The sequence below is a fragment of the Penicillium pulvis genome, assembly GCF_028828015.1.
Source record: "Penicillium pulvis strain IBT 33274 chromosome Unknown contig_7_segment1_segment0, whole genome shotgun sequence".
Classification (NCBI taxonomy): Eukaryota; Fungi; Ascomycota; class Eurotiomycetes; order Eurotiales; family Aspergillaceae; genus Penicillium; species Penicillium pulvis.
This window is the reverse complement of record NW_026643079.1, coordinates 3,314,885-3,331,167: the sequence shown is the minus strand read 5'-3', so window position 1 is coordinate 3,331,167 and position 16,283 is coordinate 3,314,885. Positions and strand designations below refer to the sequence as shown.

The 16,283-nt window shown below is 47.6% G+C and overlaps 6 protein-coding genes across 6 annotated transcripts; 2 read left to right on the top strand and 4 right to left on the bottom strand.

Annotated features, from left to right (window-relative positions):
• Positions 1 to 165: 165 nt before the first annotated feature.
• N7503_009218 (uncharacterized protein) lies at positions 166 to 1,316 on the bottom strand (the record flags this gene model as incomplete). The annotated part of the gene is made up of 3 exons (XM_057068765.1): positions 166 to 888; positions 1,003 to 1,133; positions 1,226 to 1,316. 3 exons carry the CDS (start codon positions 1,314 to 1,316, stop codon positions 166 to 168), a joined length of 945 nt encoding a protein of 314 aa, XP_056919620.1.
• A 3,096-nt stretch (positions 1,317 to 4,412) lies between these two features.
• N7503_009217 (uncharacterized protein) lies at positions 4,413 to 5,312 on the top strand (the record flags this gene model as incomplete). The annotated part of the gene is made up of 4 exons (XM_057068764.1): positions 4,413 to 4,646; positions 4,717 to 4,837; positions 4,896 to 5,105; positions 5,158 to 5,312. The coding sequence occupies 4 exons, from the start codon at positions 4,413 to 4,415 to the stop codon at positions 5,310 to 5,312; spliced, it is 720 nt and encodes a 239-aa protein (XP_056919619.1).
• Positions 5,313 to 5,832: 520 nt separating this feature from the next.
• On the bottom strand, positions 5,833 to 7,712 carry N7503_009216 (cytochrome P450; the record flags this gene model as incomplete). Its single annotated transcript, XM_057068763.1, has 4 exons — positions 5,833 to 6,453; positions 6,512 to 6,935; positions 7,013 to 7,458; positions 7,509 to 7,712. The coding sequence occupies 4 exons, from the start codon at positions 7,710 to 7,712 to the stop codon at positions 5,833 to 5,835; spliced, it is 1,695 nt and encodes a 564-aa protein (XP_056919618.1).
• A 1,702-nt stretch (positions 7,713 to 9,414) lies between these two features.
• N7503_009215 (hydroxymethylglutaryl-CoA lyase) lies at positions 9,415 to 10,506 on the top strand (the record flags this gene model as incomplete). The annotated part of the gene is made up of 2 exons (XM_057068762.1): positions 9,415 to 9,851; positions 9,900 to 10,506. The coding sequence occupies 2 exons, from the start codon at positions 9,415 to 9,417 to the stop codon at positions 10,504 to 10,506; spliced, it is 1,044 nt and encodes a 347-aa protein (XP_056919617.1).
• Positions 10,507 to 10,942: 436 nt separating this feature from the next.
• On the bottom strand, positions 10,943 to 12,361 carry gel1 (1,3-beta-glucanosyltransferase gel1; the record flags this gene model as incomplete). The annotated part of the gene is made up of 2 exons (XM_057068761.1): positions 10,943 to 11,704; positions 11,756 to 12,361. 2 exons carry the CDS (start codon positions 12,359 to 12,361, stop codon positions 10,943 to 10,945), a joined length of 1,368 nt encoding a protein of 455 aa, XP_056919616.1.
• A 1,132-nt stretch (positions 12,362 to 13,493) lies between these two features.
• Positions 13,494 to 15,670, bottom strand: N7503_009213 (sodium:solute symporter family protein; the record flags this gene model as incomplete). The annotated part of the gene is made up of 3 exons (XM_057068760.1): positions 13,494 to 13,601; positions 13,657 to 14,720; positions 14,770 to 15,670. The coding sequence occupies 3 exons, from the start codon at positions 15,668 to 15,670 to the stop codon at positions 13,494 to 13,496; spliced, it is 2,073 nt and encodes a 690-aa protein (XP_056919615.1).
• Between the last annotated feature and the right edge of the window lie 613 nt (positions 15,671 to 16,283).

Below are 16,283 nucleotides of genomic sequence, written 5' to 3'. Positions count from 1 at the left end.
CAACATTCAACCACTATCCGCATTGTCTATTGTATTTCAATATGTTTATATTCATTCCTAGACCAAACCATCCTCCCAAATTGTCCTCGAGCTTCAGCAAAACTGTCCTTGAACTCATCATTCATAATCATCATGACATTAACTCCCTACAGGGACACTTAATTGTCATCGCGTCACAGGGGGATACCCCATATCTAGATGCTCAAACCCAGTCTCCGGCGACCACATATACCGCGACCAATCCTCCACATGAAAGACTTCCTCCAATCCCTCCGTGATGTCCAAATCCATATCCTCCAGGCACCCAAGAGTACCATTAACAGTCAACTCAGGATCCAAGGGGAACTCAAATGGATTAGCACTGTCAAGCGGACTAATCAGCGGACCCGGCTGCATCAGCGCATCCGACGAAGAGGGAAGAAGCGAATACATGGGGTCAAAGATGGTATTCCCCATGATAGAAGGGTCGATGACACAGGTCCCCGGCGCAGAATGGGAAAGAGTCTGGCTAGGACCAGCTCCGCCGGTAGTACTACCAGCAGCAGTAGCAGCAGACAGGGTCCGACTACAAGACTCATTCCCAGAAGCCTCAGAACCAGACCAGTACCCTTCTCCGTACACGGATTCGGCAGTAGAAGTAGTAGCAGTAGAAGGAATATTCATCTGGGAAGAAGAAGAAGAGTTGAGCCGCTCCCTTTCACCAACGGCCGTGGTATTCGAATTCGAATCCTCAGCCGAAGTAGAAGTCGACCCAGATCTCTCCCCCCTCCCCTCCTGCCCCTTCTTAGAATGCAAATCCCTCTTCGCACCGGACGTCGGTCTGGGTGCAATGGGCTGGAAGCCGTTCGGGTTATGGTGCCGCGGATAAAGTCTAGCGTGGGAAGCTTTCTAAAACCAAGAAGCGATCAGCGACACGCCGTCTGCATATCTTCAGCGAAGATGTGCCAATCCGGTGTTGTTAAAACGGAACGGCATGTGAATTTGCGGTTGTGTTTGCGTTACTTTTGGATGTTTGAGTTCTGTCTCGCGCTTCTGGCGAGCGTGGTCTAGTGGAGATTTGCAGGGTGTTGCCTGGCAAACTGAGCATGTTGCGAAGGGGCGACCTTTTCGCTTTATGCGAATCAACGGTCGATCTGAAGTAGTTAGCATATGAATCAATATTGCCAGTCATTAGGAAGAAGAGCAAAAAAATTGACAATGGGAAAAACAAAAATGAAAGAATAACTCAAGGGAACTGTACCATGATGTTTGCAACTGGACACACGATGGCCCCGAATGCAAGCTTCACAAGCCCACTTTTGACCGTCGATAAGCATCCCTCGGTAAAAATGAAATGAATGGACCAGTTGCAGGTCGGGTAAGCTTATATACCTTTTCATTTAACCATTGATCGGATCAAGGGCCCATGTCTTTTTACGGTAGGACTGAGGGGCCACATTGAAAGCTATGACATACCATGCTACTGATTCTCTTAGCTCCATAAAGTGGTATAGGGCAATTTCTGTGTGTCGTGGAAACCAACCAACGACACTGATTCGATTTCACAGCCCCAGGATCGACTTCAGGTGGGACTGCGCGTGCCTTTCGGAGGGTTCCATGCGTTGGATCTGTATTTTACTTTTTTATTTAATCCGAGCTTGGACCAGCGCAAAAGTCCGAATGGCATATGTGAATTGGGAGGCACTATTTCCAAGTGGATCTACACGGGGATAGCCAGCTCGGTACTAATGCTCTAGAGCGGGAGCAAAATTTTCATATGGTAACAAGAATGAGGGATTTCTTGTCTCGGTTGCCTGGTAATTTCAGACCGGAAAAATGTTCAACGTACGGGAAACGGAAATGAAAATTCATTTCCCATTTCCACTGTCTACGTACTAGGCCGGCCCCTTTGATGCACTTCCGGGCTGCCAGATCGGTCCTAGATCTCATCTACAAATGCCTCATACATATCCCGTCTTAGCTCGGGAAAGCTCATGTTCCGGCGGGGACCAACAGAAAAAAAAGCTCGAACCTAGGAACTAGGCAATCGCCATGCAATGAATGGTTCCCTTCCATTTTTGCTCGGCAGACGAAACGGCCGCTCGGTTCACAATGGGGCTGATGTCGTGCAGGCCATGATATCACCCCCACTCTAGCTACACAGACCACAAGAAGGTATGATTTTAACTGGAGGTGGCTGTGCATCACATTTGTCTAAGTGGCGTTGCATTGTCCGATTTTCTAGACAGGCGCTGTAGCCTCGAGGTTTGAAGTTAATTTCTTGTTTCACAAGTGAGCATCATGTCATACCATGAAATCCCAAATCTAGGATTCCCGAACCTTAGAACTCGACTTGAACACAGGAACACAGATCTCGGAACGCCCAAAAATCGATACGCAAAACGCACGATAAAAAGAAAATAAAAAAATTAGGCAAAATTAAGGAAAAATAAGCTCCAACCTACTCCAATCATAAAATGATAAATTGCACAATTCAGGGCCCGCAAAACCAGCCATGTAATTTGCAAGATCTCCACATCCGTATCTTCAGTATGCGCCATTTTGTATACCTGAGGCATTTTTCTTTTCCAATTGTTTGGTCTTCCGTCCAAGCGAACTCGATTTTTACACACACCGTATCTTCCAAAATACGACTTGATCCTGTTTCCTCTGCTGAACACTTGTCCACACCAGATTTGCTGCTCGTAGCGTCTTCCACCTTTGTACCGAGGGCCGGGGAAGATAGTGAAGTTTTCCCGCATGTAATCCTGTTCAAATCTGGGTATCGCGATCTGTGTATGCCATGACCGCTCCTCTTAATGAAAATTATAGCCTGATTTTTCTTTTCTTCTCGCTATTCCCACAAAAGTGCTGGCAAGATTCTCACCAGGATGACAACGGGGTCAAGAGGATATTGGTTCATCTTCCTCGCACTCTTCCTCTGCTGATAATTCTCTTCCCCTCCCTTTGGCGGTTAGTAAAAGGTGGTAATATGATTTACCTGATAAGCATTTCCACGACGTGGCCATAGCACAAACCCATTCAGCCCCTTATCGGCGATCGGCTTGGAAGGGGCTCACTCTGTGCAATTTTCTGTGTGGGAATTTTTTTCACAACTGCAAGAATTCTTAGGTGCAAAGCCCCTATTTATATACTTAACGATCAGGATTTCTCGGGTCGGAGGCCCCGGAGTTACCGGCTTCGCCATCATTTCGTCCATATAGACCGCCACTCTCCTTCGTCCCGATTATATCGCGCAATGTCACACCATGGCTTCAGAGCTTGAAGCATACTGCAGATCAGGAGTCGCTCTAGGGGATTGGTCGGAGATAAAAAGCGCTCTGGGTTAACAATTCAAAAAATGCCTTGAAGCATCCAGCCTGCGGAAAGCCCAATGAACTTTTTGCTTTCATTTGACAGTGAGGTACCACTTATACATCACTAGTAGTATTCAAAACCTCGAGGCATCACCAGCATGTGTAGGCTAATTATAATCTCAATTTGAGCCTAATCCAGGGTAGCGCCAAGTATCCTGATGATGGCCTATCTCAGTTTTCACCAGAATCTTGGACAATACGGGAAATGTGTCTGTCAGCCGCGCTCTATATACAGGTTAACCTTAAAAAGAAGCCATGTTAGATCAAACGCTATTTAAAGCCGAAATGTTATTATCTAACTTTAACTTTCAACGGTACTCAAGCTTCATTAGTCCATGCACAGAAGTAGACACCTTAACTTCCAAGGCTTGTCAAACATTTCAATTCAATTTGGAGTGGCCATGGAACCAAAATTACACTGCCCCTTTACATATATCCCTAGTATGAACCACGTTCCAGGGCTAGAAAGCCTATTTCATGGTAACAATGACTGTAAAGATCACACTTAGTAGGGATGTGTTCATCTACTGTCAAAAGTCTCAGGTGCAACTCTCAAGCAACGTAGAGATGGTAATATCGGAATTTTAGATTAAAAGCTTTTCTATCTTAGTATTTCCTTCAGTTGCCCGTTAATTTTATCTTTGCACTTCGCAATACTCTATTATTCACCCTCCAACGCTTAGAGCATACGTGTATGGTCTAATGTCATCTTTCTATCACACCTTGGAATCCCAGGAAGATCATAAAAGTTAAAATCAACACTGTGGTTTCAAACTACACAATATTCACTGAAGCAGGGTTCAAGTTTTATCAACGTAGGATGTGAGGCGGTAGCGAGAATTGAAGCAAGCAAGAAGGTTATTCTGAGTGAAGAGTAAAGGAACGAAACATTCAATTCTTGCTATTAACTCCAGAGCTGTGGTTCAGATGTTTACCTCCGCATATAACTACTAATCACACCACCGCAGCCCCATTTTCTTCACCTCATTCATAGTCTTCCTGTTGTACGCAGTACTCAACAGCCCAAATTATTATACTGCTATATTTGTACACAATATGTCTGCCAAACTCACTGTTGGGGCAGGAGGCCGAGCAGGTTTTCCCCCGAGTCCTCCCTTCAAAAGGCCTGAGGCTACCGACTTCGATAAGGTCGCGGCCCTGGCAAAGTTCAGTACTGTTTGCACCATGAATAGCAAGGTATTCAAAGCTCATACGTTATCTCTGCAGGCCGAGGAACTCAAGGCTCTCGGCGCCCAGCTGATCAAGGCCGGTCTCGCCTTAATAAACACTGTTAAGTTTCATTCATCACTCTCGTCAAGAAATCTAGTTGACCATTTAACCATGCTAACTCTCATCACAGGCTGACGAGCCAGCTGCCAGACCTCGTCGTCACCGCCATGGCCGAGGACGTGAAGGGCGTGGAGGGGGAAAGAAGGCGCAAAATCCAGATGCTGCTGGGTTGAACTCGGCTCCTGTGGCAAGTGAGCGGTTTCGTCTAGATAGACACAAGCCTTGGACCCCCACCCTAACAGCCAATAGACGATGTCGCCCAGGCAGTCATCCTTGCACACCCAGCAAGCCCAACAACCCAAGGTACCACAGGCGCCACTAACGACAAGGAAGGAATTGTAGACAATCCCGGGAAGCGCACCCGTCACCGAGGGGGTCGCCGCCGCCGGCGCAGGCAGGCTGATGCTGGCGCTGGTGGAGGCGAGGAGACCACCAGCAGCTTTCCCCAGGCATCGCCTAGTAAGTCATTATCTTTATCTATTAATATTCAAAATATACTAATTATTACTAGTGCATCGTGAGGGTCGGGCCACTTCCCCACCTATGGAGATCAGCCTTCCTGAGGTTATTGCAGCCCTGGCAACCTCTTTGTCCCAGGTTATGAACGCCCGCCTCCCTTTTGAGTCGCAAGAAGACTGGCTCATCGAGTTCAGCGACTCTGAGTAGGGAAAGGCAGCTGGGACCGGGGTAGATTTGATGTGTGCGTGTAAGTATACTAGAATTTGCTACTGACTAGGCGTTTTTGGGACTTTTTTCTGCACTCTGTACTCATAGAGGATGTTGTGATATCACTAATAGTCACCCCTCCATCTAGGTCATGAATCTACCGTGGTGTATAGGAGGACCGATCAGATTCTGTCGATGAAAAACGTGTTGCATTGGGTACAACGCAGCCTACACATCATGTCAAATCCAGTAGGATCTACTTCACTATGAGTGGTAGACTAGGGTGTGAGGGAGTAAGAAGTTTGGTTGTTCCTAAACCATGCATGATGAGTTTTCCTATACATGATCTGGTTGGCTTGCTTTAGTCAAACAGGAAAGGCTCCCGGGCTAGTAAATGTATTGCTTCAAGGATCGTGCACGAAAGGAGAATGGTAGAACCCGAATGTCGTTGATCAATAGAAAAGAAGTGAGCATTTTGCCTAAGACAGGTTGAGAACCACTATGCCAACTTCTCCGACAATTACTCCCACCCCGGGACTTTGGACAGCTTCAAATGCATCCCCTCGATCGGCTGGCTCGTTAATATCCCACCAATTGTAGGCTTTTGTCCAAATTCCTTAAGCCCAACTTCGAATCTTCCAAAAACTCCTGCAACTGCACACCGAAGCATCGCCTTTGCAAGTTCTTTCCCGGGACAAGCCCTCGTTCCGTACAAAAATGTGAGCGACCCCAAATCTGGTCTCGCCCCACCATGTTTGTTAGGTACCTCTCTCCCTGTTTCCTTATCTGTATCTATCCATCTTTCCGGTAAAAAGAGTTCGGCCGATTCGCCCCAGAAGTCTGGACTTCTGTTAAGAGATTGTGGGCAGATTAGGACGACGGTACCAGCGGGGACCCTTTCGCCAATAATTGAGGTTTCGCAGATAGCTTCACGAGCAGACATGGGGACTACTGGGTATAATCTCAAAGCCTCTTCACAAACTCCATTAAGGTAAGGCATGTTTTCGAGAACCTTCCAGTCAGCTGAGACCGAAAAAGATGGGATTGTTGATCGGATCTCGTTGCGAAGCGTGATTTGTATATTAGGCTCTAGAGCCAAATGGTAACAGCACCAGGTAAGGACTCCTGCTGTTGTTTCGTGCTATAATCATCTCTATTAAATTCAATGTTCATGTCCTTGCGATAGTGAACAATCAAACTAGACGGGTGATAGAGGTGGAGAGAGAGCGACGTACACCCGCGGCAAGCAAATTGATGATTTGATCCACCAACTCACCATCACTGAAATCTCCGCCCCGCATGATAGTATCCAGAATATCTTTCTCGGCATTCTTAGGCTCTTTTCTCTCTGCTATGCCTAGTACCCGTTTCTCATGGAGGACATCGTAGCACATTGACTGTAGTTCGTTCCGGAAACGTGGAATAGTGATGCTGTTCAATTTGCAGGGGATCATTTTGATCAGCCATTGGGGGAGCATTAGTGACGCGGTGAAAACTCGCCAATGCTCGGGGGAGGGATCGAAAATGGACCTCAAGCTCTGAAAGATACTGTTGTTTTTGTTCTCCAATGATTGAAAGTCCCGACTGATGGTCGCGATGCCAGTGATGTCTAACATTAATCGGCTATATTTCTTTGTTAGTGCTTTATACGTGAAAGTGGTGAAATTGTCGGACATAGAGAGTTCGAGAACGACGCATACTTTGCCAATCCCCCAATCTCCACGAAACCTGCTAATTGACCCGATTGCCTTTCCAAAACTGGGCAAGTCTGCGCCTCTTTCTCTAACTGATCCAGAAACATTTGCGTCTTGGACCATAAGACTGGATACATGGCACGGGTCTTCTTAATAGTAAATGCAGGTGCACTGGCCTTTCGCTGCATCTTATGCACATTTCCTTCGGACAGCAGTGGTCCTTCACCCAATATCCGGACCAGAAATGCCTGTCCAATAGGTGGCTTCACAAAATCGTAGTTTCTGGTACTCAGAACGTCCTTAAGTGCCCGTTGATTGGTAACAAGCAGGGTACTAAAGTTCAGGAGAGAGCGGAAGTGGATGAGGCCATCATTCGGAATAGAACGGAGCCACGGCAGGGTTACCTTGCCGCGGGGAGTATACATGTACAATGAAATATCTACCAATAGGCCCTGGGATAGATATGAGATGATGAAAACTGGGTTTAGTAAAGAGAACGCACCCTGACTGTTGGCAGATGGCGAAGGGGATTGAAAAAGAATGGCCATATGAATATTTTCCAAATTGCCATCATTGTAAGATTCATAGCATATGCATAGACAAAGACGACTGCTGCACTCCTTGGTTCAAGGCTAAATCTGATTATGAGTATGGTTTCGACCACCGTGACTGGCAAGAGAAGGCCAAGTGCCATTGACGAAGACATTTGGCTGAGAACGACTTGCTCTGGGATCTATGTGATGAGGTCCTTTTTTGAGGAATAAAAATGTTCTCATTCCTCTTCACGCGATGAATAGACTCGAGCAAATTTATTCAAGTTACAAGGTTTCTAGTAGGATGACCAGACAACTATATCAGTAATGACCATGATGCATTGTATGATGTGGGGCCTTGTATCACTTTTTGACCATCATTAGCATTTGGGTTGTTGTCGATCAATGTGAGGAGTTCAATAGAATGGGTATAATGAATCAACAAGACCGAGATCGTCGGCGCTCCCAGCATGCAGATTCACCCAAGTAGCACGATCCAGCTGTCGAATTTCTTTTTTTTTTCACAGATGCTGAGAAACATTGCTATCTCATAATCTGCTACACGGCCAGTGGGCGAACATCGCATTCGCTATGCAAAATGTTTAACAAGATTATATCTCGTGCAACGTACTACAAACTCCTTCATCATCTTTTCGTACGACCTTCCTAAATGCGGGTTGTGATGATTAGAGCGCCTGTAGCGTGGACTAGTCTTGGTGACGCTATATCAATGTGTAACCAGGGACCCTCCCCTTTCCTGGGCAGCGTCATGGGCGGGTCTGCTTGAGGACCAAAGGTAATGGTAAATGGAACAAGGTAAGGATATGATCAGCGCTCCCCTTGGTAATACCTTCCTATGTAGTTCTAGGCAGCAGGGGAACTTGGGCAGATAGCCACAGAACTCGTCAGACCTTGGGCTGTGTCCTCCACTTGTGGTTTACTGGTCTTTCTATGCTCTCCCCCTGACCTTCTCGATCTCACGTCTGCGCGAGGCAGCAAATATTGTCTACGTCAGATTCTGATCATCGCAAGTATCTGTCTGTTCACTCAACCCAGCCAAGGCAGGCTATTGGCCTTTTGAATGCGTATTGTTCACAATCTTCGTTCATACATATTTTGTCACGCGAAAGGAAGTTGTAAATAGTAAAGAGTTTAGGGTCTGATTCCGTACAGACTAGTGGTGCATTCTATCAGCTGAGGAACTTTTTCTAGCGAAAGTAAAATCTAGGCCATACAGGCGACAATCGGATACAATCTCTGGTGTATTATTTGCTCCACACCTCATTGCTAAGCCTAATCCCTGGTTACCGAAAAAAACAAAAACCTGATTTGCTTTATCTATGATTTACCGTGATGATAGCGATCAAAAGTGAGGTCTAATCGACACCGGTATGTCGAAGACAGTGGTTAGGAAACGTTACATTCATATGATTATTTAACATTCAAGTTTGTCGGGCAACGAACCATGGTAAGGCGAGCCACACAGTTAGTATATTCTCAAAATAGCAGTTCGGGGGCCAAACTCTTTGTTCTTAGCCACGGCCCATCCAGGCTCACTGCATTTCTCACCTCAGAAAGACGGACTAAAATTAGCGAGAAATTTTACTTTTCGCCTTTAAGAAAGAGCGAGCGCATTAACTTGTAGTCCGACTCCGTATTCCTCGGATCCCATCGGAGTGGAGCCCTTAAACTCTTTTTGCGGGGGAAACATAAATCGGCCCCGATCTTCCGAGCCGAGGTGTACGGCTACGGGCCAAAGTGGATCGGGGGCCAAGGTGACATTCGCGATCAATGACGAACACCTTTCAATCTTACTGATAAGCCTCACTTCTCTATGCATTTCACCCTCGACACACTGTCCTACCCACCGCCATCATGACCATTCAAGCGGCGGCGGTTCGGATCGTCGAAGTAGGTCCGCGCGACGGCTTACAAAACATCCGAGATCAGATTCCCACTGCCACGAAGCTGGAGCTGATTCAGCGACTTGAAGAATGTGGGCTTCGGACTATTGAGCTGACATCTATTGTCTCACCGAGGGCTGTACCTCAACTTTCGGATTGTCGCGATGTACTCGGAAATGAAAGAGTACAGAAGTCTATTAAGAATACCGATTTACGACTGCCTGTTCTGGTTCCTAATATTAAAGGACTGAATATCGCCATTCAACACGGCGTCAGGGAGATCGCGGTATTTGTTAGCGCAACGGAGGGATTCAGCAAAGCAAACATCAACTGCAGCGTTGAAGAGGGCATCAATAGGGCAAAGGAAGTGACTTCACTAGCGCTTCAATCTAATATTGTCGTGAGAGGGTGAGTACCAGCACCAAAACGCTGAATAGATGTGTCTAACCGCCATAGCTATGTATCCTGTATCTTTAAGGACCCATATGACGGTCCCACTTCACCAGAATCAGTTCTCCGCTGTGTCAAATCACTCCTCGACGCCGGATGCTACGAAGTGAGTCTCGGCGATACACTCGGCGTAGGCTCACCATCCAACGTCCGCAGTCTTTTAACCTATTTAACGCAAAATGGCATCCCAATTGCCAATCTTGCTGGCCATTTCCATGATACATACGGCCAAGCAGCAGCAAATGTCTGCGAAGCGTATCGAGCTGGTATCCGCGTGTTCGACAGCAGCGTGGGTGGTCTTGGCGGATGTCCATTTGCACCCGGAGCAAAGGGCAATGTCGCCAGCGAAAGCCTCGTGGGCATGTTCCATGACGCGGGGATCGAAACAGGTGTCGACTTGCCCAAGTTGATGCAGACTGGAGAATGGATTTTGAAACAACTTAATAAACCGACTTCGGGCCGTATCGGCATGGTGGCCTCTGCTAATAAGATTGGGGATGTCAAGAACAAGACTTCTAGAATGGGCTTGCGCTGGTCTCTTCATTCCGAGACTGATGGATTTCATTTCCCTCCATCTGGTTTGAAGCTGAGGTCATTTTGGATAGGCCGTTGAGCTTAAGAAGTGATGTGGGCGAGCATGGTCATTGTGAGCCAACCCGGCATGCTCATCGTTCTTTGCAAGACACAAGAGGCGGTTTACTGGAATGAATAACGGATTTGACGAATTGATGGAACTGAGCGAAGTTTTTGACGAAAGCCGATCGAAATGGAGTTACTCTACTTCTGAAGCCTGTAAATTAGGATAATATTGACACTTAAATGGAAAGCTACGTTTTTGTTATAGGAATCCGGGAAGAGGCTAGTCCAGAGCATCTTATTCCATTGAGTTGCAGTATGGTTTTATCTGCTGTACAGTCTGAACGGACGTTACATAACAATCAAGAACGGCTAACTAGTCCCATAAAAGGGCAAAGGTCATAAGGTAAAAAGTAAAAACGTATACAGACCAAAGAAGAGCAAGCCAGGCGTGGCAAAATGGGTGAAAGGGATCACAGAAGAATGATGCTGGCGCCGAAAAGGGCGGAGATGGCAGTCACCAAGCCAACAGCAATGGGTGCCATGGCGAGGTGGGGAGGCTGAAGACCCGCAGCAGCACCCTTGGAGCTGGTGCTAGTGCTACTCGAGGTGCTGGCACTGACCGAGCCAGATCCTGGAGTGGCGGTGGTGGTAGACTCAGTTCCAGCATCCATGCTACCGCTGCCTTCAAAGCCCGTACCCTTGCCAGCACCCTCAGTCAAGTACTTCTTGGCAGGCGCAGGCATGGCAGGAAGGGCATCACTGTCAACATTCCAATTGGGGGCGTTCTTTGCGGGGCATCCATTGGCACCGCCAGTGCTGTTGTAGTCTCCGTCGCCCTTGGGGTTTGCTGTCTTGGAAAATGCAGTCCTGAGGGCAGTGTAGTCCGGGAGCTCCTTCACGTTATCTCCGTCAATCTTAACCAAGCCGTATTTGTTGCCTCCTTCGGCGTACTCGTAGACCAAGCCACCGGAGTAGACACCGGTCATGTCAGTCGAGTAGAGAGAGCTGACCTCTTCGAACTTGCGGGTGTTTGTGTTGCAGCCGTATTCGGAAAGGAAGAGGGGGAGCCCGTAGCCGGTGAAGTTCTTGACCTTCTGGTCCCACCCGGAAACAGTGAAAGAAGATGGATCGCACCAAGAGTAGTCATTGAAGGCGAAGAAGTCGCTACGCTCATCATCGGTACCGCAATTCATGTACTCGGCCATCTCGAGCCGGTTGGTATCAATGTCGGCCTAATAGTAGGTTAGCATGCAGTATAAACACAAACGAAAGGCAGCTCTTACAGCAGAATATCCGACGGGGACGTGACGGAGCTTGCGAGCACGCAGGAACGAGCGAATGTCACGAGTGACGGCCTTCACATACGGAGCAGCCGAAGATGAGGCCCCATCATTGACAACCTCGTTTCCAGAGAAGAAAGCCAGGGTGTTATCGTACTTGGCGAACATCTCTACCGTTGCAAAGATGTACTGGAGGTACACGTCGTTGTATGATTTCTCGGGGCTGGCACGGTTGATCGCATACTTGGGTGTGTTGACATCAAGCACCAGGTAGATGCCAGCATCGGCCAGTGCCTGCATGCACTCATCGTGGTCCTGCGAGTTATCTACAGAGTAGACACGAACAGTGTTGAGGCCAAGGTCCGTGAACTTCTTGATGTCGCGCTTGCAACCATCGACATCAGCAATGGGATCAGTCAACTTGGAAGAACCACCGGGCTGGTAGTCGACACCGCGAATGTAAAAGCGTTCATCGCCCTTGAAGAAGGCATTGCCCTTGACGGTGATGGGAGTAATACTGTCGCTTTGCTCGGTCGTTGATGGGGCACCAAAAACAGGGGATGCACCCAACGTGAGAGCTGCAGCGAGAGAAACAATGCTAGCCTTCATGATGAGGAGCTTGTTTTGGCGTGTGAGGTAATTGAGTAAAGTCGAGGTTACAAGTAGACGGTATGGTATGGTTGAATAAAACGAATGTGAGAATTTCGACAAACGAAGGAATGGATTCAATGTCGCGCGTGAAAGGAAAGAACGAAGGACTGTGGCTCAAGAACGTAGGGATGGGAAAGGGTGGGCTATGTACCTTATACCTTCCCCAAGGACCTTGTCACCCTTCAACTTAGGACTTGATCAACCCTGGCGCGTCACAGCCACTGGCCACAGCAAGGATAGTTAAAAGCTGGGCATCATGGCTCATAATGATTGGCAGGCTGCTCCATTGTACAACACAGTTTTATTAAGGAGATTTCCTCCGACTCGTCGATCATGCAAGGGGTTCCATGAATCAGGGACTTCTTGGCGACCCTAGCTTAGAGTTCTGCACTTTTTCAAACGCTTTTCAGTGTTTGCAAGCTTTGCTTTATGGTTTTCAGTCTGTTTCCCAATGTGAGACGTGTCTTTCAACTTGCTCGTACCTGGTTCTGAACAGCGCGTTCTGTAGATGGACACAAACTCGTTCCGAGGCAACATGCTGTACTACCAAAATCACAATGTCCAGAAATAGATCTTATCTCGGTGGAATTATATAGGTCATATACTTGACTGTTGCGGTGAATTCCGCTGGACCCTGGACGCATAGTATTGTCTTGGCATGATGCACGCTCGGCAGCGAGATGCATGAATGAGGAGGTTAAACTGATTTTGAAAGCCACTACACAAAGAGCATCATCGATGGCACACACTACCTGCCCAAGGTGCTATCTTGTTACCAGCACGCAATTCGAAATGCATTTGTGCTAAGTACAACGGAGAGACTATGAGCCTTGAGCACGTGATATATACACGTGACTTAGTAGGCAGGTCGTCATCTAAGTAGGAGACGATGCCAAAAGAGAAATATAAGTAGGTGAGATATGTGAGCCTCTTGGCTGTTGTTGCTGTTGCGATGGAAATGAACTGTTCTATTCTTAATACAATGTGTCACCAATACTACCTTTACGCGTGACCAGCCTTGAAACACCGGAGCACAACACGGGGGCAAAAACCAATTTGAAAGCAAAAGATAAATCTAACATTAGAGTGATCAAGCAGGGCCAGAACTCATTGTCACCTTCTTACGGTACCCAATTAGGGCCCTGAAATCCTTCCATACCCCGTCCAATATATCTCCCAAAGCTCCCGCACTTTCGACCTGAAGAAATGTTAGTAAGTATTATAGATCCAGGTAACTGAGAGTAGAGACTTACGATAGGATAAACAACACAGATAATAACACTGACCCAAATCCAGATAAACGAGACGACTACCCAACCAGTGAAGAAGGCTTTGCTGTAAATATAACCCGTGCCGAAAAGCGTGAACGGAACCAAGACAACAGCGCCAAAAAAGAAGATCGCGTTAGCAATCCAAGCGATGCGCTCACCTTTGCGGGCGAGAATAGGATCCATAGGCTCAGTATTGTTGGAGTTCAGGTAGTCCACCAAGTCGTTCGTTGTTGGGGCCGCAACTTCAGTTGCATTGGGAGGGGCGTCAGCCTTTTCCTTTTCATTCATGCCGCCGTTCTCAGAGGGGGATGATTCTTGGTCAGGACCGGTGGACACCTCCGGTATACCAGAAACAGCGGCCACAATCACTGTTGGAGGGACATGCTTCTTCGGGAATAGATATGTCAAAACAACAGCCATGATAAATCCCATACCAAAGGACGCCAGGTTTCCAGCCACCGCATTAGTGGTATCTCCAGTGGTAGCAACAGTAATGCCACCACTGCGTTTCCATGCGGTTACAAACCAGCAGATAAGGCCACAGACAAAGGCAATCCATGGAGCAGCGATGGCAGCCACTGTGGACATGGGCTCCCATAGAAGGATCATGCCAACTGGAAGGGCAGCACCACCAACGATAACACCCAACACGGTTAGAACCCAGGTCAGACTGATACCGACTGCATTTAGGATGCAGCAAAACGAGGCGAGTACAATTGCATAGAGTGCGATCGCCCAGTGGCTAACCTTGACTAGGGTCTCGGAACTGGTATTGGGTCGGTAGTATGTCTTGTATACATCAAATGTCAACAGGGACGATACAGCGATCAGTTCCGCGGAAGTGGAGCTGGTCACTGCCATAAAAAGCAAGATGAGCATTAGGACAGCACCACCTTTGCCGAGCAGTGCGATCGCCGTCGCAGGAGCCGAGAGTCCTGCTTCGACTTGCGCAGAGGATAATGGGTTGGGGTAAGTAGGAAAACGTGGATCACCCGTCAGAGCTGCACAGCCCAGGCCCATGACAGTCGCAAAGCCAAATGGAATCCCTAACTTCGTTAGCTTCGAATAAAGAATGATGAGACTAGACCGACTTACCATACCAAGCAATACCACCAAGGATATATGCCTTGACTGACGTCTCCGGCTTCGAAGCAATGGCACGTTGCCAGTAGGCTTGGTCCAGCCAAACAGTCGTAAAGCCAGCAACAAACAGATCACAAGCAAAGATGAGGCCCCCGACCGACCGGAATGACAGATAAGAGCCGCCGGTGTTGCGTGCGATCGGCATAGTCTTCGACGCCTCTTGGAGAAGATCATACAATTTCGATGGACTACCAACCAAGTCACTGGTAGCATTGAGCAAAAAGCCAAAAACCAAGATGGCCACAAATAGAATGACAGTATGAGTATAATCGGCAATGAAAGTTGAACGTAGTCCACCTGCGATAACATAGGCCGCAACGACCGCGGGGATCAAAAAGATTGCCGCATAAACACTCATACCAGTCAGAGCGCCCACAACCTGCGAACCTCCGAGGACCAAGCAAGCACCGACAAGCATGTTAGTCGCGAGTCCATAGTAAAGATACGTCAGATGCGCGATTGTCCCGTGGCGGGAGAGTACAATTTCAGGCATTGTGTGCGCACCGGGAGCATTAAGCTTGATCTTGATGGCGATCAAACCAAACAAGAGAATCTGCAATGTACCAGTGGCGGCATACCACATCGGTCCACAGACTCCATACTCGTATGCGAACGTGGAACTTGTCAACAAAGTTGCAGACCATGTCCACGAGGAAACGATTCCAGCACTGATTAGCCCTGGTTTGACGGATCGTGACGCTGTATTGAATTCTTCAGCTTGGTGTGTTGAGAATCGGGTGTATCTGTTTTGTAGCCAGGTCAGGCCGAGCATGAAGAGGGCAAAAATGCCTCCGATGCCGATAACAATGCCGTAGCCTGCACCCGGTGGCAGGACTTGGAGGTCTTGTGCCATTGTCACTGGTCTTCAAGGTGGAATTGATAATAAAAAGATTCATTTCGCGCCATATGTCTTCCCGCAGAGTATATGTATGCAGCCCGTGGGGGATTGGCTCTAACTGTCATATCAGTACTTACTCCGCTGATAAGATGATAAGAGAATGTCAGAATAGGTTACGATTTTCCTTCATGGTAAGCTACCCAGTACGGTACTCCAATAGACGCCATTACCCCAACGCATCTATTGGGGTAATGCGATAAGAACATTCCTGTATTGAATGGCTTGGGGTAGGTTTCGTCGTGGACAAGGAATATTTTAGCCTAAAAGATGACCCTATCTTCCGTCTCCAAAGGTCTGGTCATTTGTTAGATTGGGGTAGCGCCAAGCATCTGGGCAAGAGTACTTACTGACAGACGCCAATGATATGCACATGCATGTAAGATAAACATGTTGTGCTTGCGTCACTAGTGGCAGCTTTTTCTCAATCACCTTCGGCCCATTTCGCGAAAATCGGCAAGTGGGAGGAATCAGACAAGGTCTCGTATAATTTCAAACTACATTAGCATCTGTTATATACATACTCCAAAGAGTCATACACCTATAAGACGGCGAAGTAGCCCCATGCTTT